Genomic DNA, 23,142 nt, shown 5'->3' with positions numbered 1-23,142 from the left:
GAACAGCTAGCTTCACTTAAGAATGTCCCTGATAAAGTCCCTGATTAGACCTCCACCCCTGAATGTAGTCTTTTGAAATTTTGTGCGATCACAGGGGAAGGGCACCTAAGCATTTCGGCTGCATACCCAAGTACGGTGGCCGCTTTGAGGAAAATTGCAATTGTTTGAGTTGTGAGCTGGATTAGCCACTCTTTCCAAGGAAGACCATCTTTACTCGAAAAAAAGGACTGTCAGACCAACCATAGTCATCAGGCTTGGCTATCTGGCAGCCACTTTTCTTGAAAGTGAATAAAATCAGCCTGTCTGCCGTTATATAGAAAACTGGCTATATTTGTTGCCAATGATAACATTTGAGCTTCCAAGCAAACATTAGAATTTTGGAAATTCTATGGGCTTGGCAGCTACTCAACACTTAAAACTGGCTACAAATGAACACGTCAACATTTGGAAGATCTGTCTATCTCAGGGAACCAATATTTTCCAAATGACCAATGCGTGATGTAACAAAATCAAGCTTGGGTAAAAGACCCATTCGAAGTGTAAGTAAGATATACCAATTTTAATGCCGCAGACTATGGGAAGTTCACTGATACAGTTTTGAATTTCACAATGCAACTAACCTTTAAGAAACGACCACTTACTGAGCTTTGGGATAGTAAGAAAAAATATCCATAATAATCCAAAAGGACTATTATCAAAATACTTCTCCATTTTTCAACTATGTATCTGTGTGAAAATGGATTTTCTTCCCATGTTTTAACCAAAATAACATATTAAAACAGACTGAATGCATAAGATATGAGAACCCAGCTGTCTTCAATAAGCCAAGCCAGACGTTAAGAAGATTTGAAAATGTGAAACAATGCCAATATTCATTAAATTTTTTTGAAGTTATTTTTCATAAAATATGCTATTTCTGTTGACCTCTGATGAGTTTATTATTTTTTGTTTTGGAAAGGTTATTTTTTATTAAAACTATGCGGTTAAGGTGGGATGGCCTTATTATTGCTATTTTCAATGAATTGATAAATATTTAAAAGTTACCAGTTTCTGGGGTGCCTGCCTGGTGCAGTCGGCTAAGCATCTGACTCTTGGTTTCAGCTCAGGTTATGGTCTCAGGGTCCTGAGATCGAGCCCTGCATTGGGATCCACACTCAGTATGGAGTCTGCCTGAGATTCTCTCTCCCTCTGCCTGTCCTGCTCATCTTCTCTCTCTCTCTCTAAAATAAATAAATCAGTCTTAAAAAAATAAAAAGAGTTACCAGTTTCTTAATGTGGTAAATGTAGATAGATAAGACCCATATGGAGGTCTTTCATAATTTTGAAAATTGTAATGAGGTTCTCAAAAAGTTTGAGAACCACTGCATTAGCTTATTGGGTCCTTCACAATCTCACCTGACCTGTCTTTCTTTTCTTTTTCTTTTTTCCTTTCTTTTTTTTAAAGATTTTTATGTATTTATTACATAATTATGTATTATGACAGACACACACACACACAGAGAGAGAGAGAGAGAGAGAGAGAGAGAGGCAGAAACACAGACAGAGGGAGAAGCAGGCTCCATGCAGGGAGCCCGATGTAGGACTCGATCCCAGGTCTCCAGGATCATACCCCTGGATGAAGGCGGTGCTAAACCGCTGGGCCACTGGGGCTGCCCTTCTTTTTTTTTTTGACCTGTCTTTCCAACTTTCTCCCTGACCTTTCCCTTCTCATCACCCCCCCCCCCTTCTACCACCCTCCCTCTGTCCAGCAATGCCAAATGACTTTCTGGCCTCCCCACCCCCAAGAGGCTGCCCATCTTGTTCCTATTGTTCTTTTGAATACCCTCTCTGCTATCCTTGTCAGGTTTCTAGTTGTTCTCTTAAAATCAAGCTCAGTAAAAAATTTCCCTCATTACCCTACGTAGTTACATCCTCCTCAGGGCCCCAGGGGCATTGGGCAGAGCAGTGATCTTGAGAAATCATTTTGTATCAGATTGTTTACACATCTGTCTTTCCCTCTATGCTGCAGGCTGCTTGGGGCAAGGACCAATCTTCTTCCCCCTTAACTCATTAAACTCCAGCAGCTAGCATGGCTCCAAGCATACTGCTGATGCTCAATAACTTTGAGAAGGAAAGGAGCAGAGGAGAGGAATTTCATCCGAGTCTCCTGCCCTGACCTGATGACTCTGGGTCAGAGGGAGGGATCATAGTGGGAGGTGTGGTGAGGCAGTCCTCGGAGGAAGGCCTGGGCGGCTCACATGTGCACCCTAGCTGCTCAGCACACACATAAACCTTCTTCCTTCCCCTTCCAGAAACGTCTTCCAACAGAAGCTGGAGATCCTTACACGCAGACTTAAACATGCACTCCCTCCCCAGAGGAAATCATCCAGAATCCAATGCATGTCTAGTCATCAGAGATGATGTCATGGCACCACTCTTCCCTGACTGCTGGATCTTTGGGATGCACCTGTCTTAGATGCTCTGCCACTGTGGGACAGGACAGTAAATTTTATCATCAGCCTAATCACCTCTAAAGTGCAACGCTTGAGAGGTGAGGAAGAGACAGGGGAAGAGAAGAAAACTTTGTACTTAAATTATAATTCCCACTGTAAAAGGAAAAGTGATGGTTATTTGGGGAGTGCTGGAATGTTCTACCTTTTAACAGCAAAGAAAAAGCAGATGGTGGCACTGTCCTTGTCTCTATAACTAATCTTGGGGCAACAGGATTTGTGACCCTCTTCTGGTCAGCCATGCCGTGTTTCTCTTTGATCAGCATCTTGGCTGCTGCCTGGCTTAGCAAATCCTATTTCCCAGTCCCTTTTTTCCCCTCTATAAATTAATAACAGTGGTTTAGTTTTGTGATTTTCTTTATGAAAAGTCTTCTTCAATTATAGAGGATCTAGTTTTTACTTACCAGTTGGATGGCAATGACAATGGGAGTCCACTCAGATGAATGCACTCAAGAAATGAAGCCATAAAATATTTTGTGTGTGGGTAGCAAGAGTGAAATGGTAGCTTACTGTTCTTTATTAATAAATGGCCCTCCAGCTTCTGAAAATGAAAAGGGGACTCACGAGTCTATTGATGAAAGCTGCTCATGTGCACGCAGATATAGAAACCTGAACTTCGCTACGAGTAGGTCAGAACACGTGCGGTTTCCAGAGTCATCTATCACCTCTTCCAAAAGGGAGCAAATTAAGTCTCAATAAGGAAGAAAAATAGATCATTTTTCCTTCAATAAAGGATTCATTCAACCATAATAATCATCAGTTAGCCCTATTGTTTGTCAGGCAGGAGAGATTGTGAGAGGTGGTATAGATCTCAAAGGAATAAAAAAAAAAATGCCAGACAGAGGGGCAAACCAGAAAAAGGGAATGTATCTTTAAACTGATTTTAAAAGAGCAAAACGTGATTTGTAAGAAAAGCGTGTTTGGGATAATCGGCCAGCTTTGCCTTCTCTGGCTCCTCTAAGCAATTTGTTCTGACCAGCCAGCCCCAATGGCACGTGTGAGGACAACGGTGAAGCACATCATTTCCCAAAAGGAGAAAAGGCTTCTGACTCAGCAGCTGGTAAATTCTAGGAAGGAAAAAATTCATGGAGTTGGGGGGGAAAAAAAGCTTTACTGTGAAACATATAATAAGATACAGGATAATTTTTGAACTCTCTACCTGCAGAAACCCAACAAAGTTGGAATCACATCTTCAAGTGGCAACTAATTTATTCTCATAGAAGAGGAGAATAAAATCAATTTGAATTCTGACAGGAGTTGTTTTTCTGTTGGGGAAATGGAATTCACATAAAACAATTTCAATTTGGATCCACAACATCTAAAATTAAACTCTTCTGAGGACAGGTCACAGTCATATGGATTTTTGCCTCATGACCACAGACTGATTTTTTTTTTTTTTTTTTTTTAATGTCTGATCATTTGTGCAGTAGAAGCTTCCAGCCTTCTCAACATCATTGGTAGCAGCGTATAAGTTGGAAAAGCTCAACCAGGACCACAGCATCTCTCCGTTTCCCGAAACAAGATGTAGCTTCCTCTGTTGTCGTGTTTAGATTTCCACCAAGTGGCTTTAAGAAAGCATGTCCCCCACCATCACACACACACAGTCCTAGTAGGTTCACACTGAATTTTGATGTGAACATGTGAACATTTTTACTTCGCTCTTAGGTGTGATAACATGGTCAATAAAATTTTATTTCACAGAATGTCATCATTGTTTGCTGATATTTCAATTTATGATCTACCGTGTTTCAAGGTTCACTCATATTGGTTGATCTAAAGAATTAAGGGGGCGCCTGGATGGCTGCGTCAGTTAGGTGTCTGCCTTCGGCTCAGGTCATGATCCTGGGTCCTGGGATTGAGTCCTGCAGCTGGCTCCCTGCTCTGCGGGGAGCCTGCTTCTCCCTCCCTCTGTCACTGCTCCTGCTTGTGCTCTCTCTCTCAAATGAATAAATACATACATAAATACATACATACATAAAATCTCAAAAAAAATTAAAAAAAGTTAAAATTGAAAATGCCACGCCGAAGTAGGAAGGCTTCTCTTCTCCCTTTGCAGTGACAATGGCATGGTGAGAGTGGAGACCTGGTCTTGCTCTGAGTTGCTCAGGCACCAGGTGAGCAAGTGGTGGCGACTACACACTATCGGTGATCTTATCAAGCTAACATTTGCCAAATATTTGCTACGTGATAAACACCAAGTCCAATGCTTTATAGGTATTCTCTTGTTTCTTTCAACCACCCTTTATATTAAGTGAGAAAAATTGAGGCTTAGAGATCACTTGTAAGTGACAAGGGTCATAGCTCATGCTCTAAACTAAGTACATGTTTCTTCTCTTTGGGTCTAAAAATTAGAGCATGGGTGACGGGCACTGGGGGTTATTCTGTATGTTGGTAAATTGAACACCAATAAAAAATAAATTAAAAAAAATAAAAAATAAAAATTAGAGCAGCCTCTGTACTTCCTTTTACATGTTAGCCTTTCAGTGTTTTCATATATACATTCACTTCATTTACATGCTGCTTGAGGTCATTAACTTCTTTCTAGAGATTAAATGTTATATCTAGTTTGGTATCAATTTGTAAGGCCTTCCTTGTACAGCTAAAGTGGAAGTGATCTGAATTAATGGGAAAATTAATGGTTCGGATATCATTTTATGTGGAAATAATGTTAATTTGTTATGTTAAAAACCATGTTAATCATGTTTAATTAAACAGTGGCCTTATTTTGAGAACATTGTCTGCCCCACCATCACCAACCACCATCACTGCACCACACAACTATCTATTTTCTGAGCATCATGTATGTGCCAGGAATCCTGGCTACCTGTTTCACATACATTCCCTCCAAACTTCACAACACACCAACAGAGGAGGCACTGTGGGCCTTACTTCCCAGCCAAAGAAGGATCTGAGAGAAGTCCTAGATTCTAGATCTTCACAAAGGTTTTATTCTCGTCACAAGGAGACAGACCTCCAAAAAGCCATGTTTAAAAATAAATTTTAAAAATGAAGATCAGTGTTTGGTCTATAACTTGACACTTCCCTGGCAATGTGAGATAATTTCTTGATTTGGGAAGACTCGGGAGAAACTGCACATGCAGTAGCAAGCTACCGAGGGACATAACCAAACCATGCCAACACAAATTTTCTCTTGCCTGCTGTCATTCTCTAAACCAGGTTTTATGATGACAGCAATAAAAACATATCTACTAATTAGGGGCTTTTTACCTGCATTGTTGAACTTTCCACAGAATTCCAGCATCTCGGGGTTAGAGATACCTTTTTGTTTGTTTGTTTGTTTGTTTTTTAAAGATTTATTTATTTATTCATGAGAGACACAGAGAGAGAGAAGCACAGACACAGGCAGAGGGAGAAGCAGGCTCCCTGTGGGGAGCCCGATGTGGGACTTGACCCTGGATTCTGAGATCACACCCTGAGCCGAAGGCAGACGCTCAACCACTGAGCCACCCAGGTGTCCCAGGTTGGAGATACCTTAAAGGTCATTTAGGCTGATAGTTTTCCTTCTCCCATTAGACAGCTTGGTTTTCTACTCTATTTATGAGGAGGGAGAACAGAGGCATTTTATATATATTATATATATATTATATATAAGCATAGGCATAATGAGATCATATCACTTATGTCAAACTGTCAGACAATGCAGAAAGTTGTCCACGTTATGTTTGACTCCACAGAGAGCAAACCATGTGTAGGTGATGAGTCAACCCTGACTGGACACCAACTGTCTAATCAGGTAACACAACTGTACACCACAAAAGTTATACAGGATAACACATTTTTAATGCTTTCTTTTGATAGAATTTTATATTTATAAGAATTGTTCAAAAAAATCCCCATTTATTCTTTCCCAGATTTACTAATTATTAATATTTTGCCCCATTTGTTCTTTTTTTACTGAACCATTGGGGAGCAGCACTTTATTGACATCTTGTCCCTTTATCCATAAATATTTCAGCATTTATTTCCTAAGAACAAGAGTTTTCAGTGTAATACATTTTTTAATCAAACCCCAAAGTTAACATAAAATCAGAATTCATTTAAAAAATATGTTAACAATAAAGAAAAATACTTTGAAGAAAAATTCTTCATTTTGCACAAGAGAGTTTTTTGGCGTTTTGCTTACTGTGCTACTCCTAGACTCTACCACAGATAGTGCCTGGGCACACAGCAGACACTCCATAAATACTTGTTAATTTCCTAATTATGGTGTGATACTATATTGGCTGCATTTTTTAAAAGATTTTATTTATTTATTTATTTTAAAAAGAGAAGAGACAATTTGCAAGCGGGGGAGGGGGCAGAAGGAGAAGGGAGAGAGAATCTTAAGCAGATTCCACACTGAGCATGGAGCCCAACGTGAGGCTCAATCTCACAACCTGAGATCATGACCTGAGCCAAAATCAAGAGCTGAATGCTTAAGTAACTGAGCCGCCCAGGCGCCCCTGTTGACTGCATTTCTAAACAAATGTTTCTAAACTAAAGCAAAGACAAGGAGAGCAAAAATATTCAATCATTTCTTTATTTCCTATAATTTATAGTTCACTAGTTACAAAAAGGAATAACTCTCAGATGTAAAGGACTCCTAGGAAATTAACTTTTTAAGATGAGACAAAACAGACGACAACGTAAGCAATTTCATGGGTGGACCTGCTTTCTCGTCAGAGGTAGCGGTTCCTGATGTATTCTCGGTACATGGAGAGGTCTTCTTTTCCAAGGGGCTGCATGATACCTTGACTGGCCTGGATGTGGGCTTGGAAGATTTCTGTAGATTTTCTATCTACTCTTGGAGGCTGAACTTCGTAGATATTGTCTTGTGAGAAAGCTGAGATAGGTGTTCTGTAAAAGGGAAGAGAAGACAAAGGCTACATGAAAGAAAATAAAGTGAAAGACTCACAGGCAGCTATGGTCTCAAAGCATTCAGGAGCTACTGACCTTGACCATGTGGACTTAATAACGGGTTGTAGGCCCCCCACCCCCACCCCGCATTCTCTAAGCTGGCTTCCTCTCCCACCCAGAGGATGGAGCTGGACCAGCACCTGCCTGGGAAGTCTTCTGTGAAGCACAGGCTAGGTGGGCACCCATTCTCTGTTCTAGCAGCCCTGGGGACACCCATGTCTGGGCACCCATCTGCCTCCCTCGCATGACTGGAGTAACTTTAGGGGGGCTGTATATTTTTTGCTCCTTGACACATCATAGGAACTCAATGTGTTTTTTTTTGGTGTATTTATGGAATTCATTTATTTGTTCTAACAATTATCTATAGTTTTTAAAGGAAGATTTAGTAGGAATCAGTGAAGTAAGAGATACTAATTCCTTCCTCACATTGATAAGAAGAGCAAACGAGTTTATACATGTAAAGGGCTCACTTAGCATAATGCTGGGCACACTGTAAGTGCTCAGTAAACATGAATTATTATTAATAATTACAGGTGCATAATTCCTTATCTGCAATTCTGAAATCCCAAAAGCTTTAAGACCAAATGTCACTTTGATGGTAAAACCTGACCCAATTGAAATTCATTCAGTGGCATATCCTAACCTGAACCAACAATACCCATTCCATTTTGTGTGAATATTAATGTGTTCAGTTATCAGACAAGTCCTCACATCACACTGGGGATGTACCATCCTGTTATGCTAACACCCCCAAAATTGTGAATTCTAAAACACATCTGGCCTCAGGCTTTTGATAAGAGATTGTGGATCTGTAATAGGCAGGCTCCTTCCTTTCTGAGGTATTGAAAAGCACCCAAGAATCTCTTTATTCAAAAATATCCCTCCATATCCCACCATCCAGGCTAACTTAAGGCTTGAAATTTCCTTCACCCACTGGAGAAGGTGTTGTCTCCAGAAAAGCCTCATCAAAATGCAGTTTGGTGTCTGACACAACCTTTACTCAATGAACACTGAGCACCTACATCCTTAGCTGAGAGCTGGCCTTCAAGGGATGAGTCAGTCAGCCAAGTCAGGTGTGATGCAGAATGAGCATGTGTGTAGAGTGTGGATGGAAGGTCAAGAAAGTGCCACTGATGGGGAGGACGGAAAGCTAAAATGTTGTGAGGGACTCCACACTCTACCACTTGACCCACGGCTGGCCCTGTGAGGTGGGGGATACATCTTATGGCAAGATAACACAGAGGGAGAAGATCTGAAGACTCTATTCTGCTGGGCTGGAATCTAGCCTTACTCATCATATCAGAGGCATCAGGAAGGCATCCTGAATATGTGGTTGTTTGCTTAGCTGGGACCCCTGATGCTGGGGGCAGGGGGGGATACCTTGCTGTCAGGAGCAGAATTGGGCCTGAGTCCCAGTAAGTCTGAACCTGGAATGTCAGCATTTCAAGACACATCAGGAAGTGGAGACACACAGTAGAAGACAGGAGTCGTACAGTAACACCCCAATCCTCAGAGGATGCGTTGCAATCAAATGTGGATCTTTCTTACCCAGAAAACAGTCAAGGTAGCTCACTGTGCTTTGTCTTTACCTGGAACACTAGCACATCCTGCCATGGCTGGAGATGCATTACATTACATCAAAATAAAATATAGCTGGAGGTGAATATTCTTCCTGGAAGCCAACCTCAACTGTTTTCATCTCAGGATCATACAGTTCAATTCAATTTTGGTATATAGTTTGTGAAATACCCCCATTTTTTTTGAAGCACTTAAATTATTTCACACAATCTTAGAATGTAACCTTATCTAAGTAAATAAAAAAAAAAAAGGAAAATGATTTACTCAAAGTTAAAAAAAAAAAAAAAAGACCAAGGTGAAAGAATCCTGAGATGTCTGAATCTCCGTCTGTCCTCCAGCCTGGCTGCAGTGCTTTCTTCGAAACACACAAGTTACAGTTATTCTGATGTCTGTGGAGAACACGCTGTGATGGTGAACAACTAGGATGATGAATACATGAACTCTTCTCAATTTTCCCTCATAAAAACATGCAACTCTCCAGCCATTTACATAATTCACACTGAAATGTTAGAATTCTTTCATGGTTGATAATATTTAGGGTCAAACCTTTTTAATCTGAACCTTTAAAATGAAGACTCCATTAGGGTTTTTAGAGATTCTCCTCAAAGTACCAGCCAGAGCAACTACTCCTGAACCACATCACCTATACCTGTCTAGAATCTTCCCCTTCTCAAATCCCTTTTTCATATAGTATCTTACTTAATCTTCACACTTGCCCTGGAGGCAGGAAGCACTGGGATTATATGCTCCATTTCACAGATGAGATATTTAAAGTCAATTTTAAAATGGGACCAATGGTTTCTATCCTGTCTTGGAAGCCAGACCTTTGCCCAGAACCCTCTGTGCATCAATGAAGACCTCTCTGGCAGAAATCACACCAGACACCCAAGAGATGCAGGAAGAGGCTATCTTGGGTACTAAACCGTAATGAGGCTTAAGGGGAAATGCCAAGTGACCAAGTCATTGTTTTGTCCTTCTGCAGAGGCCTCGGCTGAATATACAGGTGGGCAGACTGAGGAATGTAATAGCACCAGGGCACAGGAAGCACTGGGATTATACCCTCCATTTCACAGATGAGATTTTTTTAAAAAAGATTTTATTTATTTATTCATGAGAGACACACACACAGAGGTAGAGACACAGACACAGGCAGAGGGAGAAGCAGGCTCCATGCAGGGAGCCTGATGTGGGACTCGATCCCGGGTCTCCAGGATCACGCCCTGGGCTGAAGTTGGTGCTAAACTGCTGAACCACCAGGGCTGCCCACAGATGAGATATTTAAAGCCAACTTAAAATGCCTGTGGATGTAGGGCTGGGACAACCATGAATGGGGCCATAGACCAGCCATTTCTGCCCAGTGCCTTTGCTTGCTTACCAGTAAATCAATCAGGAGTCCTCACCCTACTTCTTCGTTAACTGCTTCACTGCCATGTGGATGTCTGACATTTCACCAAGTCTGAAATATCAGCCTGAAATGGCATCAGATTGAGTGGCGGGTGGGTTTTGGGCTCCAGCACCACCTCACTATGGTTTCAAAACAATGTAGGGAGTCAGAAAATGCATCAACTATCCTCTTTGTCCTTTTTATTCTTCTAGATTCAAAGCCTGTATTAATCAACAAAATTGATATTAAAATGGCTCTTACTGGGTTTGGGCTGGAAAGAAGCTTAAGATATACTCAATATTTTTGGCATAATCAGAAAAATGAGGAGGAAGAGGCAGATTCAGAGAAACTCTTGTTTCTTCATTTTACTCAGACATCAAGAAGCCAGTTTCAATGAGCTCCCCATGGTCGTAAGGCAGGGGTTCTCCAAGTGTGGTCCCCAGGCCAGGCGTGTTAGCATCACCTGGGAACTTGTCAGAAATCTAAATTCTCAGGCCCTACTCCAGACCTACTGAATCAGAAACTCTGAGGGTGGGACCCAGCAAAGATGTTTAATAAGGCTTCCTGGTGATTCTAACACTTGCTAAGTTTGAGACTCTTTGGTCTAAGGAGGCTAAAATGTATCCAAAATGCTAAATAAGATTTATTTGTGGTCAGTCAGTAGCACTGTACATGTTTAAACCAGAAACCTTTTTTCAAATGATATACCACCACTAACCTTCCATCAACAATGATAATTTGATGTTTAATTGTAAATATATAAGCAGTGATATTAGATGCACCACACATTTCCTAATGAGGAGACACATTTGATTTTCCCCATTGGCTTACACACCATTTCCAAGGTGGGAAAGAAACACAAAAACATCCAAAACCCTCACAAGGGGCCGCTGGTCAGCACCTTGTCTCTGAGGGTATTGGAGAGAGATGGATAACTCAATAAGGCTTTCGAAACTACATGGAATAGTCTTTTTATTAGCTTAGATGGCATCTGTTTCTAGATTAAAAGACCAGTACTTAAACACTAAATGATGTGGAAACTGTGAAACTACTTTCTTTTATTCATTCTGGTGGAGAGAGCTAGCTTATTACTGCACTTTCATGGTGGAAAAGATGGTTCCACTTTTCTCTCTTGGCCATAAACAGAGGGAATTTTGTTTTCAACTTGTCCTCGGAGCCCCGTAAAGGGATAAGACCTACTGCCCCTAATTCAAATGCCAGTAGTATTTCTGGAGATAAAATATTATAATTACAAATGTGCAGGCTCATTTCTTTTTATCTACAGAACCTCATTCCATCTTCAAAGAAGAGCTCTGTATTTCCCCTCAAGGAATGTAACAGTCTTATTTAAAATAATATATTTGCCAGTTCATTTATGGGCTGCTTAACCCATACCTCTTTGGTACACTCAAACACCAAAGATCGATGACACTTGGCCTTAACTGCAATTCCCATTCACAGAAGAGAAACACTTCAGGCAGAAATTCATAAGATGCACCACATGTTCTTAAAGAAAATACTAAAAAAAAAAAAGAAAAAGAAAAAGAAAATACTTACTTGTGCCTTTTTATGCCTTTTCTTAAATGTGGTATTCCTCACTTGGTTATATTATATGACCATGTCTGACAATAACCGTATCTTACACTTGGATGTAGAACTAATGTCTGAATCTCCTTTAAAGTTAAATTCCTATTGAGGCCTTTTTTCCTAACACATACAGAATACTCAATAAACATGCTGCTCTGACAGGAAGATATTTAATTGGTCAGATTGAAATGTCTTCTGAATTCAGTTATGTCATGGTAATTTGTGGCTGGCGATAGAAAAATGGGACAATATTTGTATAATTTCAATAATACTATCCAGGTGATGATACTTTTGCATATGTTAAAAGGTTATAGCTTTCCTATGATTAGCATTTTGGCATATATCAAATCCCATTTGGCATTTCCAGAAAATTTAGTAATGGTTCTGGTCACAGAATATCTATCCCCTTCTGTTGCCATCACAAATTCCAAGTTTATGTTTCTTTCACATCACCAAATAACTCTTTGTTGGTCGTAACTGATCATCAGGTCATTTCTTTCATCATTTCCTCTGATTTTTGAGAGAAAACTGTAATGAGGCCAGGTTCAAAATTGATCGGATGCTTCTGGTCTCGGTGGAGTGAAACCTCAGCAAATGCCTTAAAAGCACCAGCCCTTGATTATTAGTCTATCTGTCTTTCTGCAGGTTTTACAATTAGAAAATAATGGCCCTTACCTAACCAGCAGAGGAGTCTATGGTACACATTGCCATGAAATACATTTCTCTCTCTCTAGCCTTTACTACTGCTCAGAGCCTTCAGCCCTCAGTGTGTGGATGCCAATCTTACTTTTTTTTTTGGACGATCCATTGCTTCTCTTTAGTTGCCTTATTAGGTTGCTGGTATCTTTCCAATAAGGTACTCCCAGTCATGAATCTATTTACCAAGATGGTGTGGCGAGAATGTGTCTGCTTTATCATGTTAAAAACTCAAGAGAATGTTGTGTATTACTTACACTCTGTGCATAAGTATAGACACCTAAATCCAAAATGTAGCTCTTAGATGCCTAACTCTGGGTAATGAACAAGGGGTAGTGCAAGGGGAGGTGGGCGGGGGACGGGGTGACTGGGTGATGGGCACTGAGGGGAGCACATGACAGGATGAGCACTGGGTTTATACTGTATGTTGGCAAATTGAACTCCAATAAAAAATATACAAAACAAACAAAAACAAAAATGTAGCTCTTTACTATACCCATCCAATATGGTAACCATTAGCCACATGTGTCTACTTAAATTTAGTTAAAATTAAATAAAATTTAAAATTAGCTTCTCAGTAGCACTGGTCACACATTTCAAGTGTCTGCTAGCCACATATAGCTAATGGCCACTGTTTGACACAGTGTAGATACAGATTATTTCTATCATCACAGAAAGATCTATTGGAAAGACTTAGAACCTCTTTCCTATTATTCTTTCCTCATAAATTCTGTGTACTTTAATGTCTCTCTAAGCCCATTACCCTAATAAATCTCTGTATACCATTTCTTATTCTCTGATCTTTTATTTATATATTTACTAGGAATATTTATATACTTACTAGGAATACGAACTCCATTTTGATCACCTCTTTATCTCCAATGTCCAGAGGAGCCCCTGGCATATGGTAAGTGCTCAAAAGTTATTCATTGACTCCTAACTCTGGGAAACGAACTAGGGGTGGTGGAAGGGGAGGAGGGCGGGGGGTGGGGGTAAATGGGTAACGGGCACTGAGGGGGGGCACTTGACGGGATGAGCACTGGGTGTTATTCTGTATGTTGGCAAATTGAACACCAATAAAAAATAAATTTATTATTAAAAAAAGAATGAATTAATGACATCTGGTTAAAGATTAAAATTTTACCTTGGTTTTCTAAATTCAGAACCTGAATTCATTGTGATTGGATTACTTGAGATGACGAGGAGGTTAGGCTTTCCCACTAGAGGCCTTGCTCCTAAATTCCTTTCTTCAGATAATCCATATGTGGACAAGGTAACTGAGGGCAGGCTGGAGTGCCTTCTAGCAGGGTAAAGCCATCAACATTGGTCAAAAAACAATGGTTAGGCAGAAGGGGTGAGTCCTTATTCTCTAGAGGTGAGAAAACAGCGACTCAGGCAGATTAACAAAGTTAATAAATGGCATGTGTCAACCTTCAAATCACCTCTAATAAAACAAAAGGCAAAACATAGCCCTCTATTTTGGGATCCGAGAAAGCAGGCACTGCCTCTATTCCCTTTTATAAACCTGTCATGCCTATTTCAACACTGGCCGTATGGGTCAGCACTTGTTATTTGCTGCCTTGCCCCTCTTAGGGTGCTTTCACATGTCTTCAGGTATATACATGTGATATCATAGAGTGAAGGTGACAGACTTGAGGGGCAAAGTCCTTACCCATGTGTTGGGAAATTAAACCATGTTATTACCTGTTGATGACATTCTAAACATTATCAAGGTAAAGAAATTAATTTACTTTTTTATTCCTACTAAAAGACAGTAAGTCTATATTAACACACAAAATGCTATGAATCTATGGGACCCATGGGTGGCTCAGTCAGTGAAGCCTCTGACTCTTGATTTCAGCTCAGGTTGTGATCTCGGGCTCAGGAGATCGAGCCCTCCCTTGGGCCCTCTGCTCAGTGGGGAGTCTGCTTCTCCCCCTCACCCTCTGCCCCTCCCCCTGCTTTTGCACGTGTACACATGCTCTCTCTCAAATAAATAAACCTTTTAAAGATTTATTTATTTGAGAGAGAGCGTGTGTAAAATCCTAGAGGAGAACGCAGGCAACACCCTTTTTTGAACTTGGCCACAGTAACTTCTTATGAGATACATCCATGAAGGCAAGAGAAACAAAAGCAAAAATGAATTATTGGGACTTCATCAAGATAAGAAGCTTCTGCACAGCAAAAGAAACAGTCAACGAAACTCAAAGACAACCTACAGAATGGGAGAAGATATTTGCAAATGTCCTATCAGATAAAGGACTAGTACCCAAGATCTATAAAGAACTTATTAAACTCAACAGCAAAGAAACAAACAATCCAATCATGAAATGGGCAAAAGACATGAACAGAAAATCACAGAGGAAGACACAGACATGGCCAACAAGCACATGAGGAAATGCTCCGCGTCACTTGCCATCAGGGAAATACAAATCAAAACCACAGTGAGATCCCACCTCACACCAGTGAGAATGGGGAAAATTAACAAGGCAGGAAACCACAAATGTTGGAGAGGATGCAGAGAAAGGGGGAACTGTCCTGCACTGTTGGTGGGAATGTGCACTGGTGCAGCCACTCTGGAAAACTGTGTGGAGGTTCCTCAAAAAGTTAAAATTAGACCTGCCCTACGACCCAGCAATTGCACTACTGGGGATTTATCCCAAAGATGCAGATGCAGTGAAACGCCGGGACACCTGCACCCCGATGTTTATAGCAGCAATGTCCACAATAGCCACACTGTGGAAGGAGCCTCGGTGTCCATTGAAGGATGAATGGATAAAGAAGCTGTGGTCTATGTATACAATGGAATATTCCTCAGCCATTAGAAATGACAAATACCCACCATTTGCTTCGACGTGGATGGAACTAGAGGATATGATGTTGAGTAAGTAAGTACTCAAGTAAGTCAATCGGAGAAGGACAAACATTATCTGGTCTCATTCATTTGGGGAATATAAAAAATAGTGGAAGGGAATAAAGGGGAAAAGAGAGAAAATGAGTGGGAAATATCAGAGAGGGAGACAGAACATGAGAGACTCCTAACTCTGGGAAACGAACAAGTGGTGGTGGAAAGGGAGGTGGGAGGGGGGTGGTGATTGGGTGACGGGCACTGAGGTGGGCACTTGGTGGGATGAGCACTGGGTGTTATGCTATATGTTGGCAAATTAAACTCCAATAAAATAAATAAATAAATCTTTAAAGAAAATGCTACGAATAGAATATATGATCCCTAACAAAGTCTAATTATTTCAGCCTTATTATGCCACTGAAAGCTAATGCCATGTCACAGAATAATGGACAAATCTGATTTTTTTATATACAAACATGTCCAAATACTTTTAATAGCTGCTGTTGTAACAAGATGATTGTACTGTCCTCCAGCAGAGACACTGAAAAGGAGATTGGAAATCTCATAGGCAAGTTAAAATTCATTAAAGGGAAGATGACAGTAATGCCAGTCTTTAAATGACCCACCACAGAGGAAGCAAAAAGTGGTGATGAGAAGAAGGTGAAGAATATAATCTGTGATGGTGGAACATAGAATGTATCACTTCACAGACCAGAGACACAGGCTGCTGTCTGTATGGGAGGCCCTTCAGAGGCTCAGCAATAAGCAACCTTGACTCCACAGGGTAGACTAGGTCTTTTAAGATTTTGATAGGACAGAAGTAGGTGGCATTTTGGTAATGGAGAGAGCATGAAGACAGCAAAATCCTTATTGTGTGTTTTCTCAAACACTCATCTGCCTTCAACCTGTCAGGGAGCCATGTCAATGACAGGCCAACCAGAGAAGCACTGCAGTCTCACAACAGTGGAAGATTTTATGCCTAAGCCTAAGCAACAACAACACAGAACAATTATTTATAGAACACAATGACCTTAATATATCTCAAAAGATTTATGCATTTGTAATGTCTAAGGCTGCTAAACTGTATCTTTTGAAGACTCATTTGTCATTTTTCATCAGATCTACTAGATGAAAAAATTGCATATGTTTACACACGGACAGGATACACACATAAAATATTTATATATGATACTTATTTATCCTTGTATACACTCAAATACAATATATATTTATGCTTACATACATTATATACACATATGCTGTTTAGACATAATGCTGTGGAAAGATGCAATCTATATATTTCAACCTTCCCCACAAAATGATGTACTTTAAATGACTCTATGTGAACTCATTTTTATCATGTTCGTTTTATGGACATTTACAATGTGCAGATACTGAACCAAAAGTACAGTTGATGAGTGTTTGGAGTAATGGAACCAATAAATCTAGACAACATATTGTAACATTTACTATTTCTTAGATACAGTTGGAACATCTTGCTCTTAAAATGTGACTTTTTATATTGTCATATGTAAAAAAATCAGTGTATTACACATAAGGGCCCTAGAGGCTGTTATAGGTTTGTCAGGGAAAAGTTTTTGGTTACATTAAATCACTGCCATATGTATATGTCAATTAAATATAAAATATTAACAATGTTTACCCAATATTTACCATGGAAAAACTACTGTGTTTCAGAATTATCAACGTATTTCATTTTTATTGTAAAATAAAACATAGTTACAGGAAACCACACAAAATGGACACATAGAAATATTTAAAGGTGAACACCACCCAGGTCAAGAAATAGGAATTCTGGCAGCTAAGCAAGCCCCTTTCATGTGCCCCATTCCCATCATAACCATAGTAGCCATTATCCTACAGGATTCACTTCTTTGCACTTTGAAAAATGATTTTTTCATTCAAATGTGCATCCCTAGGCTTTAGTTTAATCTTGCCCATTTTCAAGAGTGTGACATGCCTTTTTTATTTTTTAAATTATTTTTTAAAGATTTTATTTACTTGAGACAGAGACTGAGTGACAGCAAGCAAGAAAGAGAGAGAGAGAGAGAAAGAGCACAAGAGCGCACACAAGCCAGTGGAGAGGCAGAGGGGGAGGGAGAAGCGGACTCCCCATCAAGCAGAGAGCCAGATGCACTGATCCCAGGAGCCCAGGGTCATGACCCAAGATGGAGCCAGATGCTTAACCGACTGAGCCACCCAGGTGCCCCCACATGCCTTTTAATCTATAGATTCTCTCTCCCTTCTTTTCCTTACATACAATTCATCGGTTGAAGAACCCAGGTTGTAGTTATTCTCAGCCTGGATTTGCTGACCACATATTTATGATGCAATTCAAAATGTTCCTCTGTCCTTTATATTTCTGCAAGTCAGCAATTGCTTCCAGAAGCTTGGTGAGAATTTGCTTCAATTGCTTCGGCAAGACTATAGGTGGTGGTGTGTTGTTTCATCAGGAGGGTCATACTGTCTAAGTTGTTTATCTCTTTTGATGTTAACAGCCAATAAAGCTCAATGCCTGCATCTGGTAACACTGGGGATTGCCAATGCTAATTATTTCTTTTTCATTAATTAGTTGTAACACTGTTTTTTGTTTGTTTGTTTTTTTTTTTTTTAGATGCTTTCCCTCACCTCTTACTTGGTTATCCAGTGGTACAATTCATACGATTCAAAGTCTTACATGCTTGATTTTTCCACTTTATTTTCCAGTTTTCTGTAAAATGAAATGATTCCCTATAATCTGTCATAGTGATCAGGAATTTTAAAAAACATTATAAACTTATGGATGTAAACGTATTTGATGAGTCCCATTCCACTGCAATTATTACTATTATTGAAGTTCAAACTGTCCTATCTTTGTTCAGTGGGAGCCTTTTCGAGTTCACTCCTGTGTCCTCTTGATATGATCCCAGCAATTTTAATAGCTTTCTTGCTATCTGGATTGACAAGATGTCCCAGGTTCTTTGTCCATTTCCTGACACTGACCGGGAATCAATGACATCTCCCGGAGCTCTGGTTCCTTTTAGTGGGGAACTGGTATTTTCAAGACCACAATGTGGGTACTAGGGATTCTCCTTGTTACTGGGCCATTGCATGTGTGCACATGTATGTACATACACATTTATGTGTGTGTTTATGCCATGCTGAAGAGAGTCCTGCATATCAAGGACAAAGAGGATGACAGAATTAGAATAGCCCATAATTACTGATTTGATTTATCCCCTGTTGAACATACATCAGCACCGGAATAACAATACTATTGCCACTAATAAGATTCTTGAAAACTCTCTATCTTCATGGCTCCCCAAAGCACCTCCTCATCTTTTCAGAGTTGTACTATAGCCACATTGCTTGAGCATATAGCCATCACATACTATGCTCTCTCTCTTTTAACCCGCATTTTGATTCTATACATTTCTAATTCACATTGGTCTTTAGGTCACTGGCTCTCGAGTCATTTTAATTGCCTAAAGCTCATTCTCTAGTACCTTCCATAAGAAGGGCTCATGGGAACAATATGCCAAGTTCTTACTTGTTGGTAAGTTTGTCTCTGCTTTTATACTTAAAAGATTTGGAAGTAATATCCTCAGCTCGCGTTTTTTTTTTTCCTTGAGAATCCTAAATATAGTACTCTATTTTTTTTTTTTTTGATATAAAGAGTTGCACGTAAAAAGTCTGAGGATCATCTAATTTTTTTCCCTTAGAAGTCTTCCCTTCTGTTTGGATATCTAAAGGATCTTTTTTTTTTCTTTAAAGTCATTTACTTACTATACTGTAACATTACTATTCTCTTGTATGTGGTGTGCTCTCTCAATATAGAGTTTTAGGTAGTTATTTATTTCACAAAGTTTTTATGGCATTACAGTTTTTAGTATTTTTTTTGTTCTCTTTTTTTAAAAAAGATTTATTTACTTATTTGAGAGGAAGAGAGAGAGAGAGGTTCAGAGGGGCAGTGGAAGAAGGAGAGAGAATCTCAAGCAGACTCCCCACTGAGTGTGGAGCCTGACATGGGGCTTGATCTCATGACCCTGAGATCATGACCTGAGCCGAAATCAAGAGTTGGATGCCTTAGCCTACTAAGCCACCCAGGCACCCCTACTATTTTTTTGTTGTTGTTCCCTTGCTTTATTTTTCTTCTTCGAGACTCCTATTATCCATATTAAATCTTCTTGACCTACTGCCAGTATTTGACACTTTCTCTTAAATCTTTGTTCTTCTTCATTTCTTTTTGAAATTTTAAGTTTTGTATTTTAAGCACATGTTGAAATAGAATCATTCAGTTTTGATCTCCTTTACTGACACCTTCCTGGCATGCTTTCATGGTCTGCAGGGAAACATTCCTGCTCTGTGTTCTTCTGTTCTTTTCATAACTTTATATGGGATTGGATCTTGATAGTTTTCTGACACTTGTGATGCGAAATTAGTTTTCCTGAGCCTTTAGAAGGTGTAGTTCAAGAAAGTTTGGTGGATTGACATAACTCCTTCTTTGGTTGTTTTTGTGAAGCATTCAAAACCATGGCATGCCACTTTCTGAGATGTCCTGAACCTCTCCCCTTTTTCTCCTTTTCTCTTTTTTCATGTCCACTGTCATTGTCTTGCTCAATTTGGACTCCATAGGGAGTCAGAGGGGTCCCCTGAGCTGGAAGGGAGCTTTGGTTGTTTGGTTTCAAAAGTTTATGTGGCCTCGACTGCCCCACCTCCTTCCAGAATCCACCCAGAAACCCTGCACTCAGCTATACTGAATTGGGTAACACCCCACCCCCACCAATTTCAGCTGCTGTGCTCAAACTGGCCTGTAGTGATTCTAGTTCACTCCTGTTAGCTATTCAGATGCATCAGATACCCTGTTGTTCCTTCTCTGCTTCTTCCTCTTGTACAAACACTGATGGAATGCAGGTCTGGTGGCTGTTGGTGGTTTACCTCTACCACCTGCTTATATTTTGGGATCTGTGGGGATACCTTACTACCTCGTTTTGAGGTAAATGCCGATGGGTGCTTGGTTTTGCTACCTAGTTGTTCTGTTTTACGTGAGGATTCAGAGTTTTAAACTATGTTGTGTTGTTGTCTTTCTCCCAGAACCAAGTAGGCATGGCTCTTATTTTAGAGGGGGTAAGGGCAAAGGGAGAGAGAATCTTAAGCAGACTCCACACCCAGGGTAGCAGAGTCTGATGCAGGGCTCGATCCCATGACCCTGAGATCATGACCTGAGCCAAAATCAAGAATTGGATGCTTAACCAAATGAGCCACCTAGGTGTCCCCAGGAATAGCTATTTTTAAAAGAATATTTTTCATCCATTTCCAAAGCTGATTCCTAAATGTGATACATTACTGCCTGCATGGCTATACTGTCCTTGCTACCGAGGTAGATGTTGCCACAACACCTCTGCTCATCCAGGCAGGGCTGCTCTGAGGGAAAGTCTTCTCCAGCTTGATTCCCATTTCTACTCTGTCAGGACTTGCTTTCCTCCAGGACAGCTGTATCCTGCAGCTGTGCAGATGCAGCAGCTATTCAGTGACGCAGAGACCTTGGGGAGCCCGTAATCTTGTGGTTCATCTGCATCTGGCTAACTCGGCAGTGCCTATGTAGTAGCAGCAGTCCAAGCAGAGTTAGGAAAATTTAAAAACTGCCTATCAGCTACTCTTTTATTGCAGTGGATGGGAAATGGCTGGTATACTAGTTAGATTTGGGTCACGGGGCTTAGTGGACAAGGCAGTCCTTCCAGAGGGCTGCCCAGGTTGCTTATTCCACTCTCCGGGCTGGGTGCCTTCACCTTTCTTGCCTAATGGGAGTGAGGACTGCTAGTGCAAATGGCAGTCATATGTTTCCTATTCTCTCCCTTTCTGAGAGTTTTATTTTCCTTTGCAACCACTGTATATTGGGAGCAGACAGGTAGTCTTTTCGTTTATGGGTCAGTAGACTACAAGAAGTCTCATCTGGACCTGATAAAGACGGCTGCGCAGAACCCAGATAGCAGCGTTTAGCTTCCCCAATATCTACCTGAACTCCTTCCAGTGTGCAGGAGCTGAAACATGGGGAAAAAACCCAAGACTCCCTTGCAATTCGGGTTCAAAATGTGATTTAGGTTCTACTCACCACATGTACTCAGAGGAGGCTTTGGTTTAGAACTGAGTTATATGGAAAGAAGCAAGCTAATGGCTATCAGTTCTGCCGACTGCAGCAACACGTTCTTGGGTTGGTCACAGCAGTGGTGGCTTCCTGATTAGAGTTGAGGGGGCAGCTTCTGCACCCAGCAGCTACTTGTGATAGTTTCCTGAGCAAGGCAAATGCAGAAGCCGCTCTGTGGTTTGCCATATGGTTTTGTGAGTTGTTCCTAAAAGCCTGGTCTAGAGTTTTCTTCTTCTTTAGCCCTCCAGTTGATTCTGAAAGTCACTTAAAATCCTATCATACATCATTTTCTGTTTAATCTATCTAAAATGGGTTATGTTTTCTGCAACTGAGCTCTGACCAACATATCCTGCCAATGAACAGAACACATACAGCTCTGGCTCTCTGTTGCTTTATCAAAGGGCAGGCAGCCAGTTTTCCCAGGTGACCCCTGTTCCTAGATGGGCCAAGCGGGACGGGGATACTTCCAGCAGCCGGGCATGAGTATGTCTGAAGGGGCAGTCCAACACAAGCACATTTATGAGTGGCAATGGTGGTACTTTTTACATGTTGGCCATACCCATTGATATCTTTATTTGTCCACGTACAGCAGAGAGACACTGTACATTCTGAGAACTGCAAAACAAAAATGTCGTTTGTGTTTTAAAAGAACTTTTGGGTTTAGAGAAATGAAGCGAGATGATTTTCCAATCTAAAATATGTAAAATGCTTCCAATTTAGCGTTTTATAAACTGTATGGTTTCCCTCTCATGTGTAGGGCACGCGACCTATCTTAGTATAAAAAGAAATGGCAGTTTTTCCTCTCTTTCAGCTATGTTTTATTGCAAACACCAGAGGAGCAGCCAGCGATATTTGGCTCCATTGTTTTGCAGGCTGTGACTTGAACATTTCAGCTGTTGTGTGATGACAGCATGCTCGGCTTTCAGCCACAGGCAACAGGGGCTGGTTACCCTGTATGGCACTGGGGCTGTCCTGCCAACAAACGACAGGTGGCACATCAAACATGTAACAGCTGTTCTCAAAGGGCAAAGAATGTAACTGCACCTCCCAGAGTCAACCTCTCCCTGCCTGATGTAGGCCCAGACTCTCCCTCGGGTAGCTGGTCATCCATCAGACATTACACAGTGACCTCTGGAAGCAATCTGTGCCTTCTGTCCTCAAACTTCCTGGCACAGCAGCGGCAGTGTGCCTGCCACTCCTGAAAACTCACACCAAGGGGTTACAGTAATGGTCATGTGTCTTTTTTCCCTCACAGAGGGGAAAATCCCCAACTTATATTCTTCATGCCCGCTCAGAAATTTCTACCTTTTCGGTTTACAAAATGCTACCACTGACTTTGCCATATCACATCATTATATCCATGGTATCCCACATTGTTTTTCCAATAAACTTTTTATTTTAGAACCTCTTAGCACTTATAGAATCATCGTGCAGAGTACAGAGAGCTCCCACATAGCTGCACCGAGGTTCCCCTGTTATGAACACCTTCCATTAGTCT

General features: G+C 40.7%; 1 protein-coding gene across 1 annotated transcript in view; it reads right to left on the bottom strand.

The window, feature by feature from the left end:
• Window positions 1-7,019: 7,019 nt before the first annotated feature.
• FIG4 (FIG4 phosphoinositide 5-phosphatase) overlaps window positions 7,020-23,142 on the bottom strand; it is a 123,403-nt gene continuing 107,280 nt past the window's right edge. Inside the window, exon 23 of the mRNA NM_001114625.1 lies at window positions 7,020-7,346. Coding sequence (NP_001108097.1) covers window positions 7,169-7,346 — 178 coding nt within the window. The 3' untranslated portion in view covers window positions 7,020-7,168. The remainder of the gene's footprint in view (window positions 7,347-23,142) is intronic.

This window comes from Canis lupus, chromosome 12 (genome assembly GCF_011100685.1).
Source record: "Canis lupus familiaris isolate Mischka breed German Shepherd chromosome 12, alternate assembly UU_Cfam_GSD_1.0, whole genome shotgun sequence".
Classification (NCBI taxonomy): domain Eukaryota; kingdom Metazoa; phylum Chordata; class Mammalia; order Carnivora; family Canidae; genus Canis; species Canis lupus.
The sequence above is the reverse complement of the archived record's forward strand: the minus strand, read 5'-3'. Positions and strand labels throughout refer to the sequence as shown.